We start from the raw sequence: 19,031 nt of genomic DNA on the forward strand, positions 1-19,031 counted from the left end.
TCTGAAGGTCAGCTTTCTCAGTGGAAAAATAGCCGTCCAAGCGAGGGTATTTCTCCCTATTTCGCGGTAGCCGGTGCGCAAGAGTCATTCACTATAGAAACCGCAATGTCCTCCGCCATTTTAAACAGCATGTCCTTTCCAATGTGGAAACTCTGGTAAGACGTATTTGCCTTGAGTTCTGTAATTAATCAGTCTGTTGTTTCTCTCAGCTGTGATGAGCCTTAATGCTGAATTTGTTAGTTTAAAGCTGTTTCCTAGCTTTAGTAGTAATACGAGTGATCATGGAGGCTGTTGTATGTAAACACTGGCTGATGCGGATTCACTTCACGTCACCAACTGGCTCATATTAGACACAAAAATGATCTTTTGCCACCACCTGCTGGCCAACATATATAATGTTAAAAAAATAAAAATAAAATACATGTAAAAGAGACACATACAGTAGCTCGTAACACATATGCACTGCTCTTACACTTTAGTTTAGAGCGGCACGAAAGCGGAGTGATACAAACAGTGAAGCGTAGGTGTGAAGCTGATGGTGTGAGACCATCGGTGCTTAAGGAACGTCTCTTGTCCAATCAGATTCGAGGACTGGAACTATATGTATGTATGTAATGTAATGTATAACATTGTAAAATATGGAAATATATATATACAGTATATAACAATAATAAATAATTTAATATGTATGTATTTTCAAATACATGTATTTATATCCAAAAGCAGTGACATTAAAAGTGAACTTGTCTTACTAGATGGGGGTCATTAGACAGAGATGAATGAAGAACAGCTGATGACACATGTCCTTCCACAGATCATCTCAGGTCACACCATCTGTGCACTGACCTGTGGGAAAATACTGTAACCTTATCTTTCTGTTTGACTTCAGAGAGAGAAACAGAGGAAAAGAGAGAGAGAGGGACAGTAGGTAATATAACTGGTTCCTATGGCCTCCCATTGGGGCTGGACATCATGTCTGCGATGTGTGTGTGTAGTGACAGCTGACAATGTGAGGAACTGTATGTGCATGGAGTGTGTGGGCATTCTGAAAATAACAATGTAGATTCAAGCTTGAAACCACACCTATTTTCCCCATAATACTTCCCTTTCCCAAACAGCTGTTTCTCCTCTCTCTCACACACACACGCACACACACACTCTGATAAGGTGCTGGTTCTGAATAAGGGAACTGAGATCGTCCCCTTCCTCACTAATGCTGCTCTGAGGATTTCAACCATGGGTTTCATCTCTCCCTCAAATATTGTCTGGTTATGGGCTTTTCTGTCTTTTCACCTGGGTAAGACAGGACATTTTTCCTTTCTTTTCTTTCTTTCGTTTTTTGTTTTTTTTTGGAGGATTTGTGACAAATAAAGTAATTTCACATGAGACTGGTGGATAACCAACTGGTAATGTGACTACCTCATGTAGGATCTTGGTCATGCTGTTGAGTAATGAGTAATAAATCTAATCAAGTTAGAAACGTGTCGATTCTCTTATAAAAATAGGTTGTGCTAAGTCAATGAAGTAAATAAACTGTGGCAATGCAACATTCTGTTGTCATTTCTTATGAGAGCACATGCTTGTCCTCTGCCTTTATCAAGTGTTAGAGAGTAGGATAAGCAAGTATCACTGTGCTAAAGTGTCAAATATGGTGTTAAATCCTTGTTAATTTTCATGAGCACAACTGCTAAGAGTTCCTTTTAACCCAAAGTGAAGCTTGCAATGTTTATAGTTCATATCAGGTTATGTAATAAACACATTGTTTTGATTCATTGATTGATTGAGTCATGGTTTATTAGACATCCATTGTTATTTGATCATATATAATTAATTAATGATGACTTTGCAATACTGAGCATGTATAGGGAAAATTAAACAAGCCAAAAGACTAAAGACCAGCAACTAAATATTGCACTCTAAACAAAACAAAAGAAAAACTCTTCACAACATTGACCGTTAGAATAACATTATGTTAAATGATTAATGGTGATTTTGCATCAAAATTCTTATTTCATTCTTGTGGGCTTTTCACATGAAGGTTTGAATATTTTGTTGTACTTGGTGGTAAAATTTTACAATAAGGTTCCATTTGTTAACAACATTATTTAACATGCATTTATTCATTTTGGTTCATTTTATATTTGAACATATAGAAATACATTTTTGAAATCAAAAGTTAACATTAGTTAATGCATCATGAATTAACATGAACTAACAACAAACAATTGTATTTTTGTTAACTAACAAATATTAATAAATGCTGTCCCTTCATTGTTAGTTCATGATACATAATGCATTACATTTAGATTTATGCATTTGTCAGACGCTTTTATCCAAAGCGACTTACAGTGCACTTATCCCGGAGCAACCTGGAGTTAAGTGCCTTGTTCAAGGACACAATGGTGGTGGCTGTGGGGATCGAACCAGTGACCTTCTGATTACCAGACTACCAGTTATGTGCTTTAGACCACTACACCACCACCACTCCACGCATTAACTGTTGTAATGTTTTACTGTTAACATTAACAAATGCATTAGTTGTCATGGACAATACATTTTTACAGTCTTTATTTATCTTGGTTAATGTTAATTTATAAAATTATAATATACAATTATTCACTGTTAGTTCATAATGCAATAACTAATGTTAACATATACAACTTTTAATTTAAAAAATGTACAGTATTAGTATAATGTATGTTGAAATGAACAATAACCAATATTAAAGGAATAGTTCACCCCAAGAGGAAAGTTCTCTCATCATTTACTCTCCCTCATGCATCCCAGATGTACTTATGCTAAACATAAAACTAAGATTTTTAGAAGAATATCTCATCTCTGTAGGTCCATCCAATGCAATTGAATGGTGACCAGAACCCCAAAAGCTCCAAAAAGTAGATAAAGTCAGCATAAAAGTAATTAATATGGCTCCAGTGGTTTAATCAATGTCTTCTGAAGCGATCCAACTGGTTTGGGGTGAAAACAGACCAAAATATAACACCGTACATCATCGCAGCAGTCTCCTTGGCGATCGTGATTTCAAGCTTGATTACACTTCCTATTGCGTCATCTAGCTCTTGCGCATGCGTCAAGCACTAGGAAGTGTAATCAAGCATGAAATCAGAATCATGCCTAGAGATGGCAATGCCAAGATTTATGGTGAAACAAGGAGTTATATAGTTTGTGTTCTGCAGAAGAAAGTCATACACATCCTACTGTTGATGGCATAAGGGTGAATAATTAATGAGATCATTTTCAGTTTGGGGTCAAATATCCCTTTAATAAGTGTTTTAAAAGTATTGTTAATTGTTAGTTTGTGTTAATTAATACAGTTATCTATAATATCAAATGCTGTGTGCAAAATGTGGATAGAACAAAATAGAGTTTTGATGAATAGCCACTTTGTGGATTAGTGGCATTGTAATGCTTTGTTTGTGTGTGTGTTTCAGTGGTTGTGTGTAATCTGGAGGGCTCTCTACACAAAGATCTAATGATAGGCTACAATAAAAACATACGGCCTGTGGAGCACCACGATGACATCACAAATGTGAAAATCAAGATGACCCTTACAAACCTAATTTCTCTGGTAAAACTCTTTATTTGTGTCCGTGTGTCAGTCAAGATAAATAAGTGTGGTGTATGTGGGTCCAGGTTTACTTTTGAAATGTATTCCACTACAGATTACAAAATACATGCTGTAAAATGTAATTTGTAAAGTATTCTGTTAGATTACTCAAGGTCAGTAACATATTCTAAATACTTTGGATTACTTCTTCTGTAGATTTTTTTCACTTGTTTTGACTATAAAAACTGCCAGTACAGTGACAAAAATACATTCTCCGAAAAACCGAAATATCTTATGCAGTGTTGTTACTAAAACATGACAAATCAAATTGATTTTGTTTTAAGATTTTTTGATATTTTTACAGGAAAACAATACAATAATTATTATCAAGAATATGATTTTTACCCTAATATCAAAGGTCTCGCTAGAAAAAAAATAATTATGATCCAACGTGAATTTTCTTGATATAAAAATATGATCATGTTTGGTAACATGTGCATGTAAAATGGCTAGAAATAGCATTATAGCTTAGTGTAAAGCTGACAATTTACACAAGGTTTATTTCTATTTCTTTATTTCTTCTCTGTCTGCTCGTATGAATGTAAAACATCAGAAGAAAGTGTTTCACCGCTGTTCAAATGCACTTTGGATCACATAATTTATATTTATTAATGTTTTCCATCTGAAAGGACTAAATATTAAATGAAACAAATGACAATAAAAGGCAAAGTAATCTCTTCAGTAGTCAAAATACTTTTTGAATGTAACTGTATTCTAATTACCAATGATTTAAATTGTAACTTTAGTGGAATTCAGTTACTTATATTTTGTATTTTAAATATGTATTCCTGTTACCCTGTGTGGGTCAATATGGTTTATCATCCAATTGCTTTTTCATGTCCAGAATGAGAAAGAAGAGACCCTCACCACTTGCGTTTGGATTGAGATGGTAAGATTTATCATGTCTGTGTAGTTGCCAAATCTGGATTTGTTGTGTAGTTAGCAGTGATTTCATTTCTCTCTCTCGCTCTCTTTAGACATGGCGTGATTATAGACTCAGCTGGGCCAACAGGACAGGGTTTGAGGTCTATGAGAACATCACCCGCATGCGTCTTCCCTCAAAAGCCATCTGGCTGCCTGACGTTGGCCTGGAGAACAAGTGAGTAACTGTATGAATGAGGATTCTATGTGCAGTTTACCCAGCACATTCAGCAGAATATTGTGGTCTTTGACTGATATCTGAGCCGTTTTTCACAATCTGGGTATTTTAACCCAGGGGCATTGGTGTAAATTGTGACCAACATAAAGTAATACCTGTTTGTGTGTTTGCAGTGTAGATGGGCACTTTGAGGTGGCCCTCTATACTAATGCTCTGATAGATCCTGACGGTAGTGTGGTCTGGCTACCCCCTGCCATCTACCGGAGCTCCTGTGGCATCAAAGTCAACTACTTCCCCTTTGACTGGCAGAACTGCAGCATGGTGTTCAGGTACGGCTAATCAGTGAGGAGATAAATTACATTTCTTCTTACTTGAATTAAGAAGCATACTTTTATGCTGGGTTTCACTCCGGTTCCTTTTGCAGATCTCAGACATACAACTCTAATGAAATTACACTGATGTTGGCAGAGGAGGACAATATCACCATGGAATGGATAGAGATCGACCCAGAGGCTTTTACTGGTACTAAACCTCCTGTGACACATTTTCTTGTCTTACGTATCAAGATAAACTCCAGATTCCATCACTATAAAATACAGTTTATATATATATATATATATAGTACTGTGCAAACATTTTAAGCAGTTAGGATATTTCCCATTGACACACTAAAACAGAAGCTATAAAATAATCTTAAGACAAATGTTTTTGTGAAACATCTAATGTGCTTAATATTTTTGCACACTATTGTACATAAAACATGGGCATGGCCATTAATATACACCTTTCCTGTGCCCTGATTGGTCAGAAAACGGTGAATGGATTATTAAGCACCGCCCTGCTAAGAAGGTTGTGAATAAGCGATACAGCCCAGATGAATTGGAGTACCAGGATATCATCTTCTTCCTCATCATCCAGAGAAAGCCACTCTTCTATGTCATTAACATCATCGTACCTTGTGTCCTCTTTTCGTCCCTTGGGCTTCTTGTCTACTTCCTGCCAGCTAAAGGTGAGATTACATTGCCAACGTTAACAGTTGTCACTGTTGTGGATGCTCTACAAGCTTGCCATTTCAACAAGACCATAATGACAGCATGTTTTGTTCAACTATCCTTTTAATATCCTCAAAATGAAGAAATCAGAATGTGATGTCAACTCACTTTGCTACAGTTTTTAAGGGTGGTAAATAATTTAGAAGCAGACTTTATAAAATAATTACAACATTCTTTCACTCTCCATAAACCTCAACACAATCCTAATTATACACAGACAGACACTGTAGTATTTTCTGCACCTCTGCTGGGCACATGGCAACACACCAAAAATAACTCTAAACCCTACAACCCACATATTATTTTAATCTCCATGCTGACCCTCAGACTGAATTTACAGAAGCCCTGAACCACAAGGTGAAATAAAAATTCACCAAATGAAAATATTGTTTTTTTGGTGTCTTAGTGCCTTCCATGTCCTATTTATTCGCACATTTTTTTTTTTCCTTCTCTAATTTTTCTTTTAATTGAATTTAATTTTCTCTTGATTTTTTTTTTTAGGAAAAATAAATAAATACAAATTTAGATAGAGAAAATACTATTTTCCGAGAGAAAAAAAAATGCCAAAGAAAGAAAAATGGGGAGAATTTTTTTTTACTAAGACTCCAAAAAAATTTACTAATGATTTTTATCCCACCTTGCAGTTCAGGGCTTTCATAAGAACTAAACTAGCAAAACTGAACATAAATTACACAGTCCATGTTTTGTTTCTCTTGTGTATAGAGTTTCACTGAGTGATGCTTTATAATAGGAGCTGTTTATGAAGAGTCTTCATCTGAAAGAGCTTACAGAGACCTAAAGAGATACTTGCTTTCTAATACATAGTGTTGCTTTAGATTACGGCATGGTGGCCCAGTGGTTAGCACTGTCACCTCACAGTAAAAAGATCCTAGGGTTTGAAAGGGTCCAGCACCACCTGTAACTCTACTTTGGATCAGTGGGTATATAAATTGGATGGATGGATGTTTGCTTTAGAGGTTAATGCAAACTCAAATTAAACTGAAGGTGGGCTTGTTACACAAGCTTCTGTGGACCATTTAGACTCAAATTCTCTTTGCCACTCAGGGTAATTATTTATTTTCTGGACAAAGTATTGAACTCACAATGACAAGTATTAAAAGGAGTGAATTAGTAATAGGGTAATAGTGACAAATGATGCATGTATTTACTCAAGTATCTATAGCTGCAGCCCGGAGATCTTCAAATGGGGGCGAAATCTCTAAAAGAGGGCAAGGTAACTCCAGAAGGTGGTTGGGCCAGCTATAAATGGGGGTGGCACTTTGGGTTACGATTATTTTTTTTTTTGTATCTTTATTGATGAATAGACCTCTTAATTGTTTCTTTAATGAATAGCTGGAGGACAGAAGTGCACCATGGCCATTGCAATCCTGCTGGGTCAAACTGTCTTCCTGTTTCTTATCGCCAAGAAAGTGCCGGAAACCTCCCAGGCTGTGCCACTCATTGGAAAGTAAGTCTGTGCTTTTATTCTCTTAAAGGGATAGTATACACAAAAATTTAAATTCTCTCATCATTTAATAACCCTCATGCCATCCCAGATGTGTATGACTTTCTTTCTTTTGCTGAACACAAACAAAGATTTTAAGAAGAATATCTCAGCTCTGTAGGTCCTCACAATGCAAGTGAATGAGTACCAACATTTTAAAGCTCCATAAAGCACATAAAGACAGCATAAAAGTAATCCATACGACTCCAGTTGTTATGTCCATATCTTCAAAATTATATGATAAGTGTGGGTGAAAAACAGATCAATATTTAATTCCTTTTTTTTACTATCAATCTCCACTTTCACATTCTTCTTCTTTTGTTTTTGGCGTGTCACATTCTTCATGTATATCGCCACCTACTGGGCAAGGAGGAGAATTAATAGTAAAAAAGGATATTGATAAATCCTATAAAATAAAGATATTGATCTGTTTCTCACCCACACTTATATCGCTTCTAAAGATATAGATTTAACCACTGGAGACTTATGGGTTACTTTTATGCTGCCTTTATTTGCTTTTTAGAGCTTCAAAATCTTGGTAACCATTCACTTGCATTGTGAGGACCTACAGAGCTTAAAAATTATTAGTTTGTGTTCAGCAGAAGAAAGAATGAATGTCATGCACATCTGGGATGGCATGAGGGTGAGTATATCATGAGTGAATTTTCATTTGTTTGGTGAACGATACCGTTAACATCTTTTGTTATCAAACATTTCCTGCAAACGTGTTAAAAGTTCACACTGAGTTGACTATCTAAGCAAATGTTCTGTTGGTTTCCTCTCCTTGTTCAAATTGGCTGGCCAAAAGGCAAAGACTAATGTTTTTAAAACTTAATTTTCAGTTCAAAAGAAATTGACTTGTCTTGAGCAAATGAGTTTTTTTTTTTTTTTTTTTGCCAGGTATCTTATGTTTGTGATGTCAGTGACAACGATAACCGTGATGAACTGTGTGGTGGTATTAAATGTTTCTCTTCGAACTCCAAACACCCACCCAATGAGCAACAGCATTAGAAAGGTACAACACTGCCAGACACACCACAGCCATTTGTCCATCACTACATTTCTAAATTGCTTCAAAAAGTATTCAGAACATGGTCAAGCATGGGTCCCCCTGGGCCAGACAAGTGGGTTATACAACAACCCCCTCCCCAACTGCACAAATTCCTTTAAACTAATTCCACAAACTGATGTTAAAACTGTCTTCTCACCATCATTTCCTGTCTTCTCTATACTATCTCTGTCAAAAACAATGACCATTTAAGCAGTTTAAACAGAACTTGAACTCCAAATCTTACTCCTAAATTCCTTTTCCAAACCTCTGATTTGTAACATAGAAATGAAGATGTTATTGTGCAGAGGTCAATAAACTCTTTTCCTCCATGTCATGGTCCCCAGGTCTTGTTGAACATCCTTCCTCGTCTGCTGAGGATGAGGATGCAGCGCTGGACACCTGACAACAGCGAGCAGGAGGAGGGGGTTTTTAAGATGTTTGCACTGGGTGACGGCAGCCCGCTCCATCGCAGGAGACGCAGCTCTTTGGGACTGATAGCGAAGGCAGATGAATACATGTTCAGAACAGCACGGTCAGAGCTGATGTTCAGTCGATTAAAGGAACGACAGGGACTTCTGAAGAACACACTGGAGAAAATACGTGAGTAAACAACAAATGACAAAGAAACCAACACATACACTGAAAAAATATATAGTATAAGTAAATATAGCAGAAAAGGTACGGTACCATTTAAATAAGATTTGTTTCTGTATTAACTGAAATGTTTAAGTTAAATTTACTCCTTCACTTTAATCAATATCATGTTAAGAAGATTCTACTTAATTTAATAGTTATAATTTACTTTGAAAAACTGCAAAAACATAAGCAAATCTTACTAGTATATTTTCAGTGTAAAAACAGCAAATTATTATGTACAAAGTGAGTATATGAATGCGTGCTTACAGACAAAACCAAAATCAATAATAAAAACACCATATTCAGTTCCATCAGATAGAGCAGGGTTTTTCAAACAGAAGGGATTGACCTGCAAGGGGTTCATGAGATTGTGATAGAAATGCCAATGGCAAATTATAAATAAAATAAAATATGTATTCATATTATCTATTTATATTTATTAATATAATGTTTTGAAATTCATTTGTAATGATTATATATTAATGCCATAAAAATAATTTATAATTAAGTAATTAATAATGTATATGCAATAATATTCTAAATCATATTTTCACTATAGACCAGTAGGTGGCGATATGCAGAATGAATGTGAATGTTTTTCGTATATATAATATACTATATATACACTATACTGTTTTTATAATAATAATACAAAATTACATTATTTATATGTATATATATGAAGAGCCCCCCCCTTCCTGGTTCAAATAAAAATTAATAATTTTCATAATTTTTCCCCAAATGGGTGTCAACTTCAATTTGTTGCTTGTGACCTCAGAAAATGGCCTAGGGGATGGAACAGCAAAGGATCTGGAATCCAGTCTGGCTTTGGCATCACCAGAAGTGCAACAGTGTCTGGCTTCCTGTAAACACATTGCAGAGAGTGCCAAGCAGCAAAATGCCTTTCAAAGTGTGAGTCACTGATCCAGAATTCTCCAAATACCAGCTGAAAGTGTTGTATCTCATTTGCACTTATAGTGAATCTTTTCAGTTGGGTTTAAATGTAGTATTTTCTTTTATTTAATCACTCTGCAGGAAAATGAGGAGTGGTTTCTGGTCGCCAGGGTGATTGACAGAGTGTGCTTCATCGTCATGATGCTGCTGTTTATACTGGGCACCATCGCGATCTTCCTGATGGGCCATTTTAACCAGGCACCATCTCAACCATTTCATGGAGACCCCAAGAAATACCTGCCTGAAATCTCACTTGGGGACATCACAGGATAAACGCATCCCTACTACTGTATAGATTAAAAAGAGCTTAAAGAAAATTCAGTGCCACATAGAAGAATGGAAAACTTTGTTAAAGATATTCCAGAGACAAATTGCAGTCAGATTTAGTTTTACTATACTGTGGTAAAGGGAACCTTGGCACTATTGTGCTATACCAGAAACATATACACTTTTTATGCAATCTGGAGAGAGAATGTGTTCGATCTTAAGCCATTTGAGACAGAAAAATGGCCTATATGAGTTGTGTACAATAATGGAAATTATATTATTTGTTAATCATTAAATCAGTCTCAATTTTGTGTTGAAGTGATTTAAACAAGTTTAAGCTTCCCTTAGAGCTAAATTTGGCCAAATGTTATGCCAGACTATGCCATCTGTATGACCAAAAATTGCCTCAAATAAGTCATCTTCATACTCTCCCTAGCTACCTTCATCTGAAATATAAAGCTCATTTAAAAAAAAAAATAGTCGTGTATCGTGTATAAAAAAAACTATATCTTTGTATATACTTACATATATATATATGTATTCACAGCGCTTCACCTTTTCCACATTTTTTATGTTACAGCGTTATTCCAAAATGGATTAAAGTAATTATTTTCCTCAAAATTCTATAAACAATACCCCATAATGACAACGTGAAAGAAGTGTGTTTGAAATCTTTGCAAATGTATTAAAAATAAAAAAATGAGTAAAATCACATGCCTTTGCCATGATACTCAAAATTGAGCTCAGGTGCATCCTGTTTCCACTGATCATCCTTGAGATGTTTCTACAACTTGAATGGAATCCACCTGTGGTAAATTCAGTTGATTGGACATGATTTGGAAAGGCACACACCTGTCTATATAAAGTCCCACAGTTAACTGTTCCTGTCAGAGCACAAAGATTTAAAAAAAAAAAAACTTCTTTCACATTGTCATTATGGGGTGTTGTTTGTAGAATTTTTAGGAAAATAATTAATTTAATCCATTTTGGAATAAGGCTGTAATATAATAAAATGTGGAAAAAGTGAAGCGCTGTGAATATTTTCCGGATGCACTGTATATACTATAAGGTGTCTGGGTGGTCATATAGGTCATTGTGGGTGAGAAACGGATCAATACTTTACTATAAATTCAGAGTGTGATAGTGAAAGTTAATGTGGAGATTTATAGTGAAAAAGGACTTAAATATTGATCTGTTCTCCCTTATTACTGTGGCTTATGAGCTGGCCATGACACAGGAATCAAAGTTGTGTTTACAAGTTCCCAGGCAGTTACAATGAGCACTTCTAAGGAACAGCTAATAATTTGAGCTACTACTAAAATCCCCATCGGTTTCAACTAAAAATATAATTTACGTACCCTTTAAACGGTGTGAAGAACCAACAACTTCAGCTAAAGCTGGAGACAGCTGAAACGGTCCTCTCCAGAACAACTGGGACAATAGAACTTCCCAAAATACTCTCCCCACAAATAAAGGGCCGCAAACAAACAAATCGGATATTCTTCAATCCAACATGCATCTCCCACAAAAGGCGAGTACAAAAACTCAAAACAATAGCGCTACAAACCATGTTTTTATTTAATCGGCTGAAGAAACGATGAGGGCGACACCCACCAAATAGCCAATGAATAAAAAAAACAAAGTGCCTCAATCATTGGAACTAAATACAAACCACGCCAAGAATGAACTGATCAACAAAATTCCCAGACACAAGCTCCCACTTCAAGGCCGGCTTGTAAGCCGCAACAATAAGGGAGACTACACGGTATATACAGGCTCAAAGAATATATATTTTTTAACAATAACATGGAATAACTGGAAACAAGAGAGAATGATAACCAAACAACACAAGTCTGGATAGGGGAGAGGCACACCAGGAATGACGAGTGCCGGATTTTTAAATCCCTCGCCACCCTTCGCATAGGTGAATTTGTGTAGGCTTATTGAGCAGGGCTCATCTCAAAACGAAGCACCACAAACAACAGTGAGAAGAAAACCCACGAGGCCAGCAAGGGTCGACACACCTGGCAGACCAAAAAAAAGCTGTATAAAGCCATCCAGCCAGATTGAAACTTGCCATTTTCATCAGTGGTCCATGAGCAATCTGTAGATATTAAATCAAATCATTTTTTTATTTTTCAGAACACCAGTGACAATAAAAAAACAGTAAGTGAAAAACTTGTGATCCACCAACTTTGCTGTCATGTTGTGAAATAATTCAGTTTACATGATTTGAAGTATGCACAATATGTATAATATTATATGCAGAATATATCAACACATAGTACAACATACTAAAAAGTTTTGTAGGAGTGGCAGTTACAGAAAGATTTCAATACACAAAATCTGTAATGTATATTCAATGACTACTGCAAGGGTCCTGTTAGCTGTTCATGGTGGAGTATTAATAAAATTAAACAATGATTGGGCACAGTATGTGGTACTGGAGTGCAATATCAGGCAAGTAAACATTTGTTTACTATGGGTACATGAATGCCACCAGTACATATGCAATCTGAAGCTGAGACTTACTAGATGCACCTTAATAGATGCACCTGTAAAAAAGAAAAAAATAAGCACAGAGGCGATTGGAGGGGGAAAAAAATTATTGAATGATAGAAACTCTATCTGCAAATCTATTATGCAGACAGAGCTCTTCATTCACTTCTCTTTCATGTTACATCATAGCCATCTCACATTACATCTACCCATGTAAAACATACAAATTCCTTTGTCAAGATGGTTTTACAGTTAAACATCTCATATCTTTCAAAGTCATTTTTCCTCATTTGCTCTTCATTATGGTGCCAACTATTCTGTGAGGTCAGAAAAGGTCACCATTGTTTACCTACTAACAGCCTCAGAGGAATGCCATATCCCTCAATCTCTCTCTCATTCTTTCCAGGCAGCTTTGAGAATGCAATTAAATATGGAGAGATGCTGTGAACTTCGTGGGACGGAAGCATCAACATGACCTCTTCCTCAGGACAGCCGAAAACAAAGGCACAATGTTCCAGATATTGTGTGCATGTGTTTGGTTGTCGTCACATACAGTACTACAGCCTTTTAGCATTAGGTGATAATGCATAATATCACTCATGCATTTTTGAGCCAATGAGCTAAGCCATAAATGCCATGTGACTAATCACAGAATAAGTCAAATTCATGCTTTTAAAAGGCTATGACAAACATGTTGTTTGCACAAATACACTCCACCAGCCATTTTATTAGGTACACCTGTACATCTACTTATTCATGCAATTATCTAATCAGCCAATCATGCAACGTAATGTATAAAATCATGCAGATATGGGTCAGGAGCTTCCGTTAATGTTCACATCAATCATCAGAATGGGGAAAAAATGTGATCTCAGTTATTTAGTCATGGCGTGATTTTTGTTTCGAGTATTTCTGTAACTGCTGATCTCCTGGGATATTCATGCGCAACCGTGTATATAGAGAATAGGACGAAAAACAACCAGTGTTCTGTAGATGAAAATGGCTTGTTGATGAGAGAGGTCCATGGAGAATGGTAAGACTGACAGAAAGGCTACATTAACTCCTAACCCTTCTGTACAATTTTAGTCAGCAGAATAGCATCTCAGAATGTAGGGGCTTATCTCCCGGATTCGATATTATCCCGATACTTGGGAGCTGATTCGAACTGATTCTTTCTCTGAACAGCTGGGTAGTTTATTCATTGTCCCATCCAGAGTCCGTTGGCTTGCTGCTACTACAGGTTGTTTGGCCAACTCCACGTTTAGCTCTGGATGGTGTCAAGCAAGATGGGGACTCATGTTGGTCATATTACCACAATACGATACCAATGCATGACAGAGTTTGCATACCGATTTAGTCATGTCTAGTTCTGCATTTCCTGGTAATGTATCAAATCCAAAGTGCTTCCATATTTTGGATTTAAAATGTGAGGGTGCAGGACGTATCCCTGCAGATCTCTGACCGTCCGGCATTTTTTTTTAGCTTTCTCGCATCTGCTTGAAACTGATATGATGTCACGTAATACTCATAGATGACAACAAATACTTTCGCTCTCTGCTGGAATAAATGCGGTAACTTCTCTCCACCTCGTCTATCAGCAAATACTTTATTTTCTTTATTATTCAATCTGTCACCCATTTAAAAAAATTTGTAATGAAATAAATTAATATGTTGGTACATTATATTTTTGTCTACAAAACAAATTTCAAACAATTAAGCATACACCTTCAAATCAAAAGGTTTTTAAGATCATGAGAATCATTTCAGTGAAGTGACCCCAATATATATATCAATCTGTCCAGTTAGGAAGCCTAAGCGATTGTGAATCAATGTCACCTGTTTTGGTGCAAATGAAAGTGACAATAGGTGCATTGGAAAGGCAAAAGCAAGACAACCCCCAAAAAGGAAATTGTTTTGCAGGTGGTGGCCACAGACAATTGCTCTCTCCTTATCCTTCCTGACTGAATCTTCTCTAGTTTTGTATATTGCTAATGTCCTTGTCAATGCAGGTAGCAGCCCATTCAGGTTGCACTGCACATGTGGACTCCAGGATGTCACATCCATACGTGCCATCGCAAGAAGGTTTACTGTGTCTCCCAGTACAGTCTCAAGTGCATGGAGGAGATACCAAGAGATGGGCCGTTACACGAAGAGAGCTGGACAGGGCCGTAGAAGGGCAACAACCCAGCAGCCGGGTATCTGCTCCTTTGTGCGAGGAGGAACAGGAGGAGCACTGCCAGAGCCCTATAAAATGACCTCCAGCGGGGTACTTGTGTGCATGTTTCTGACCAACGTCCTGACGTCCTCTAGTGGGACCTGTACTCACAGCCCAGCATTCGCCAGAGAACACCAGAATTGCCACCCCGTTCTCTTCAAAGATGAGAGCAGGTTCACACTGAGCACGTGGCAGACGTGAAAGAGTCTGGAGATGCTGTGGTGAACGTTATGCTGCCTGCAACATCATCCAGCATGACCGGTTTGGCGGTGGGACAATGATGGTCTGGTGAGGCATATCCTTGGAGGGTCACACAGACCTCCTCCGGGATGAAATCCTCAGACCCTTTATCAGACCTTATGCTGATGTAGTGGGCCCTGGGTTCCTCCTGGTGCAGGACAATGCCTGGCCTCTTGTGGCCAGAGAGTGTAGGCAGTTTGTGTTCCCCAGACTTGAATCCAATTGAGAACCTTTGGGACGTTATGTATCGGTACATCCAACACCACAAAGCAGCGCCACAGACAGTCCAGGAGTTCACTGATACCCTGATCCAGGTCACCCAGGACACCATCCGCCATCTCACCAGGAGCATGCCTAGATGTTGTCGGGAGTGCATACAGGCACGTGGGGGCCATACACACTACTGAGTCACATTATGAGTTGCCGTGATGAAATTCATGCAAGTTGGAACAGCCTGTGATTTCAATTGTTTACTTTGATTTTCAGTGCGAGTTTGAATCCAGCCCTCAATCAGTTGGTGATTTTGGTTTCCATTGACCGTTGTTACGTCATATTGTTCTCAACGAATTACACAATGTACAGTAAAGATTTTGATCTTCAATATATTTCGTTCATGGAGATCCGATGTGTGATTTAGATGTTCCCTTAATTTTTTTGAGCAGTGTGTGTGTGTGTGTATTTATTATGACTCTACATTAGACTCTACATTAAGAGACTAAATAAAATATTTGAACTTTAAAAAAAAAAACATGTCACACCACAAGACCATTTTAATTGAACTAGACAGTAAAATGGTCATAAAAAAAAGAAAAAAAAGGTGACCAGTAACAGGACCTATAATCATTAACAATTTACAATAAAGCTGCAAGCAGCCACTATGGGGCCAAGCACCAGCATGGCAACCACTGCACACTAAACACAACCCAAAGTTCTCACAATCAAGCAGAGATCATAGCACCCCAGGACAGATTTGAACACATATCTTTCTGTTCTAGAGTTCAGTGTGCAATCCACTACACTACACAGCCAGTTATGCAGAGTTACAAGTTAACAAATGGGCATACCAAGCTTAGAGGCAACCCCACACTACTTCACGTCACCCAAAAGTTACAGAAAACACAACAGAAACACTGCTGTGCCACGTTGCCACAGGTTTTACAGGTGCTGAAGAGATATACCAAGATGAGAGTCCACATGTTTTAAATTTAAAAAGTATTCAAAGGGGTGGAGTGCTGATATGGCTGATATCAAACACAGCAGAAAGAAAGAACAAACAGGGCATGAAGCATTTTGCAATTACTCAAAGTTTTTCCAGTTGTACCAAGCTGGTCTCAAACCAGCAACGTTTTTATCTCCACAGCACTCAGGTATAGTACACCATACTGCTGGACAGAGACATACCAAGCTGAGAGTCAGCAAGTTTTGAATAAAAATAAAGTATTCAAAACGGTGGAGAGCCAATATGGCTAATATCAAACACAGCAGAAAGAAAGGACAGAATGGTCATGATGTATTTAACTGATTAGTATGTTAAACTAATGTTACCTATGGATAGCATTGTGCTTTAACAATTGCTGCAAGCAGCAATTTCAGGGTATTGTGATCAAACAGCCTTACAAATGTATTGGTTAGAATGCTAAGCTAATGTTGCCCTATGGATAGCATTGTGATCAAATAGCCTTATAAGACAGAAAACCCAACAGTTACCATGCTAAACAGACCATGCTCTTTTGAACTACATGTGATGCTGTCTCCAAACGTTTTAAATCCTTTCAAAAGATATCCCTCCCATATATATCAGAAGAACAACACTAAGACAAAGAAGAACAAGAAGTATACCAGTAAACATAAATTATCTGTTATAAGCCCTGCAACTATTCAGTATACAAAATGCAAAGATCTCCAGTACACTATACCATCAACTCTAACACTGTTCACTCTGGGAATCAAACCTACAACTTTTTGAACTATAAATCAGTGCTTTATCATGCCCATTGAGTGGCAAAGAGACTTCCTGAGGTTAGAGTTAGTGCTCAAATGTAGGTTATCTTTTGAACTATAGTGCCACACTGACTCTAAACTGCTCAAGTATCACCAGGACATGATGTCGATGATACACACCAGTTTTCATTGAAATCCGACAATGTATTTAAAAAATATAAAATCTTTTAATAAATGTCAATATGGTGGAGAGGCAATATGGCCAATGTGGGAAACACTGGTATCATTGATCCGCATGACCTAAGGAATCCACAGACATCAACCCCATGATTTTAGGACATACAGTTAAAAAAAACTAACTTTCACATTTCTTGACCTATAGGTGGCGCTGTCGCGAATCTCTGCATGTCCCCACAGACCAAGGTCCTCATGGGGCATAGCCTACCAAGTTTTGTCTTGAAAGGACAAACCATTGCAGAGATACAGCCTCACATCCAGTTTTAAATTTGTGCTGCTGCTGTGAACATCATTATCCAAGATGGCAGCTACTGTAATGGGTGTAATTATAATGTATGGGTTTAATTTGAAACAGTAAAAGAAGAGTAATCAGACAAAAAAAAAATGTTTTTGTTTCTAGGACAACGGTTCAAAAGACACACACTAAAGAAATATGAATTTTTGGACTGGTGGTGGTGCTATGGAGTTTGCCTTAAAGGTCCTAAATTTGCTATGGGGACTATACATGACCACTCCCATCAGTGTGCCAAATTTCATAATTGTCCTACGAACGGTTTTATGGGCTGCCATAGTGGTTTAAAATCCATGAACAGAATTAATTCTGTAATAACATTGCATTTCACTTTTGACCAATAGGTCATGTCAAGGGATGGCTATAATGGCACATTTAAAGTTTCTTGTCAATTCAAGTGTTTACAAGATACATCCTAATATAATTGTTGGCATATTGGCATAAAATTAGTTGTAGTGTTATAGAGAACAACAGACTTTTTGCCAGTATGGTGTAATGATTTTGTAGACCACATTTGGTGAAGGTCTAATGAATGGCCTAGGGCTAGATTGCAAAAGCAGATTTTGTTGCGTAGCTCAAAAATTTCACGAACAATTTGACTGACACCAATGGTTCTTGAGGCAAAGGTGGACACATATCATAAGCTATGAATTACTTCTGTTTTTCTGAAACACTGCACTATACAAAATCATAAACACCCATTGTAAAACGTAACAGTGCCACCCCGTGGTCAGTTTAATTGTCAATTTGTGAAAAATCCTATCGGGCAAAGATTCAAATATGTCCCCCGCATTTCATTCCGATTGGCCTTTGTTAAAATTGTCTAACAGCTGAATTGGCCATGTTGGCGGCCATGTTCCTCAAGATACTCAACTGTCCTCATGGTCAATGATGGCAACTCCAACAAAGACACTGCATGCAAATTTTGTAAATTGGACCAAGGGTTCTGTAGTTAGAGACACTTTCATGTCGTTTCCTGTGATAGTGTCACTAAGTGTCCAAGCCACGCAACTTTCTCAGATTGAGTCCCGATACAAGTGTCAAATTTGCTGGAAATATCTCATTCCGTTTAAGAGTTATATTCATTTATGTAAAAGCGGAGACAACTTTTACAATTGTCTGCCTGTTTTTGGTCCTTAAAATAAAATTTTTGCCATGTCCCTTAAAATATCAAAAGAACTTGCTTACCACAATTCTTCTGGTGGTGGTTTCGTTCTGATTGGAAGAATGGCCTAGGAGCAATTTGCTAAAGTAGTTTTGGTGCCAAATTCAAAATGGCAACAGGCCATAGGGCGAACCATTGCAAATGTGGTATTGTTGCACTCGGCAAGTCCCCAGAAATGTAACGAGACTAGCCTCATGAAAACAGGCCAACACCATCAAAAGTTATAATCTCACAAATGTATAATATTAAATTTT

At 37.3% G+C, this 19,031-nt stretch overlaps 1 protein-coding gene across 1 annotated transcript; it reads left to right on the plus strand.

The window, feature by feature from the left end:
• Positions 1–1,157: 1,157 nt before the first annotated feature.
• Positions 1,158–10,667, plus strand: chrng (cholinergic receptor, nicotinic, gamma). Its single transcript, XM_052133752.1, has 12 exons — positions 1,158–1,297; positions 3,450–3,586; positions 4,470–4,514; positions 4,603–4,724; positions 4,898–5,053; positions 5,149–5,246; positions 5,533–5,733; positions 7,130–7,244; positions 8,181–8,295; positions 8,676–8,931; positions 9,746–9,879; positions 10,003–10,667. The coding sequence occupies exons 1-12, from the start codon at positions 1,237–1,239 to the stop codon at positions 10,192–10,194; spliced, it is 1,632 nt and encodes a 543-aa protein (XP_051989712.1). The 5' UTR covers positions 1,158–1,236; the 3' UTR covers positions 10,195–10,667.
• Positions 10,668–19,031: the final 8,364 nt, after the last annotated feature.

The sequence above is a fragment of the Xyrauchen texanus genome, chromosome 9 (genome assembly GCF_025860055.1).
Source record: "Xyrauchen texanus isolate HMW12.3.18 chromosome 9, RBS_HiC_50CHRs, whole genome shotgun sequence".
In the NCBI taxonomy this organism is placed as follows: domain Eukaryota; kingdom Metazoa; phylum Chordata; class Actinopteri; order Cypriniformes; family Catostomidae; genus Xyrauchen; species Xyrauchen texanus.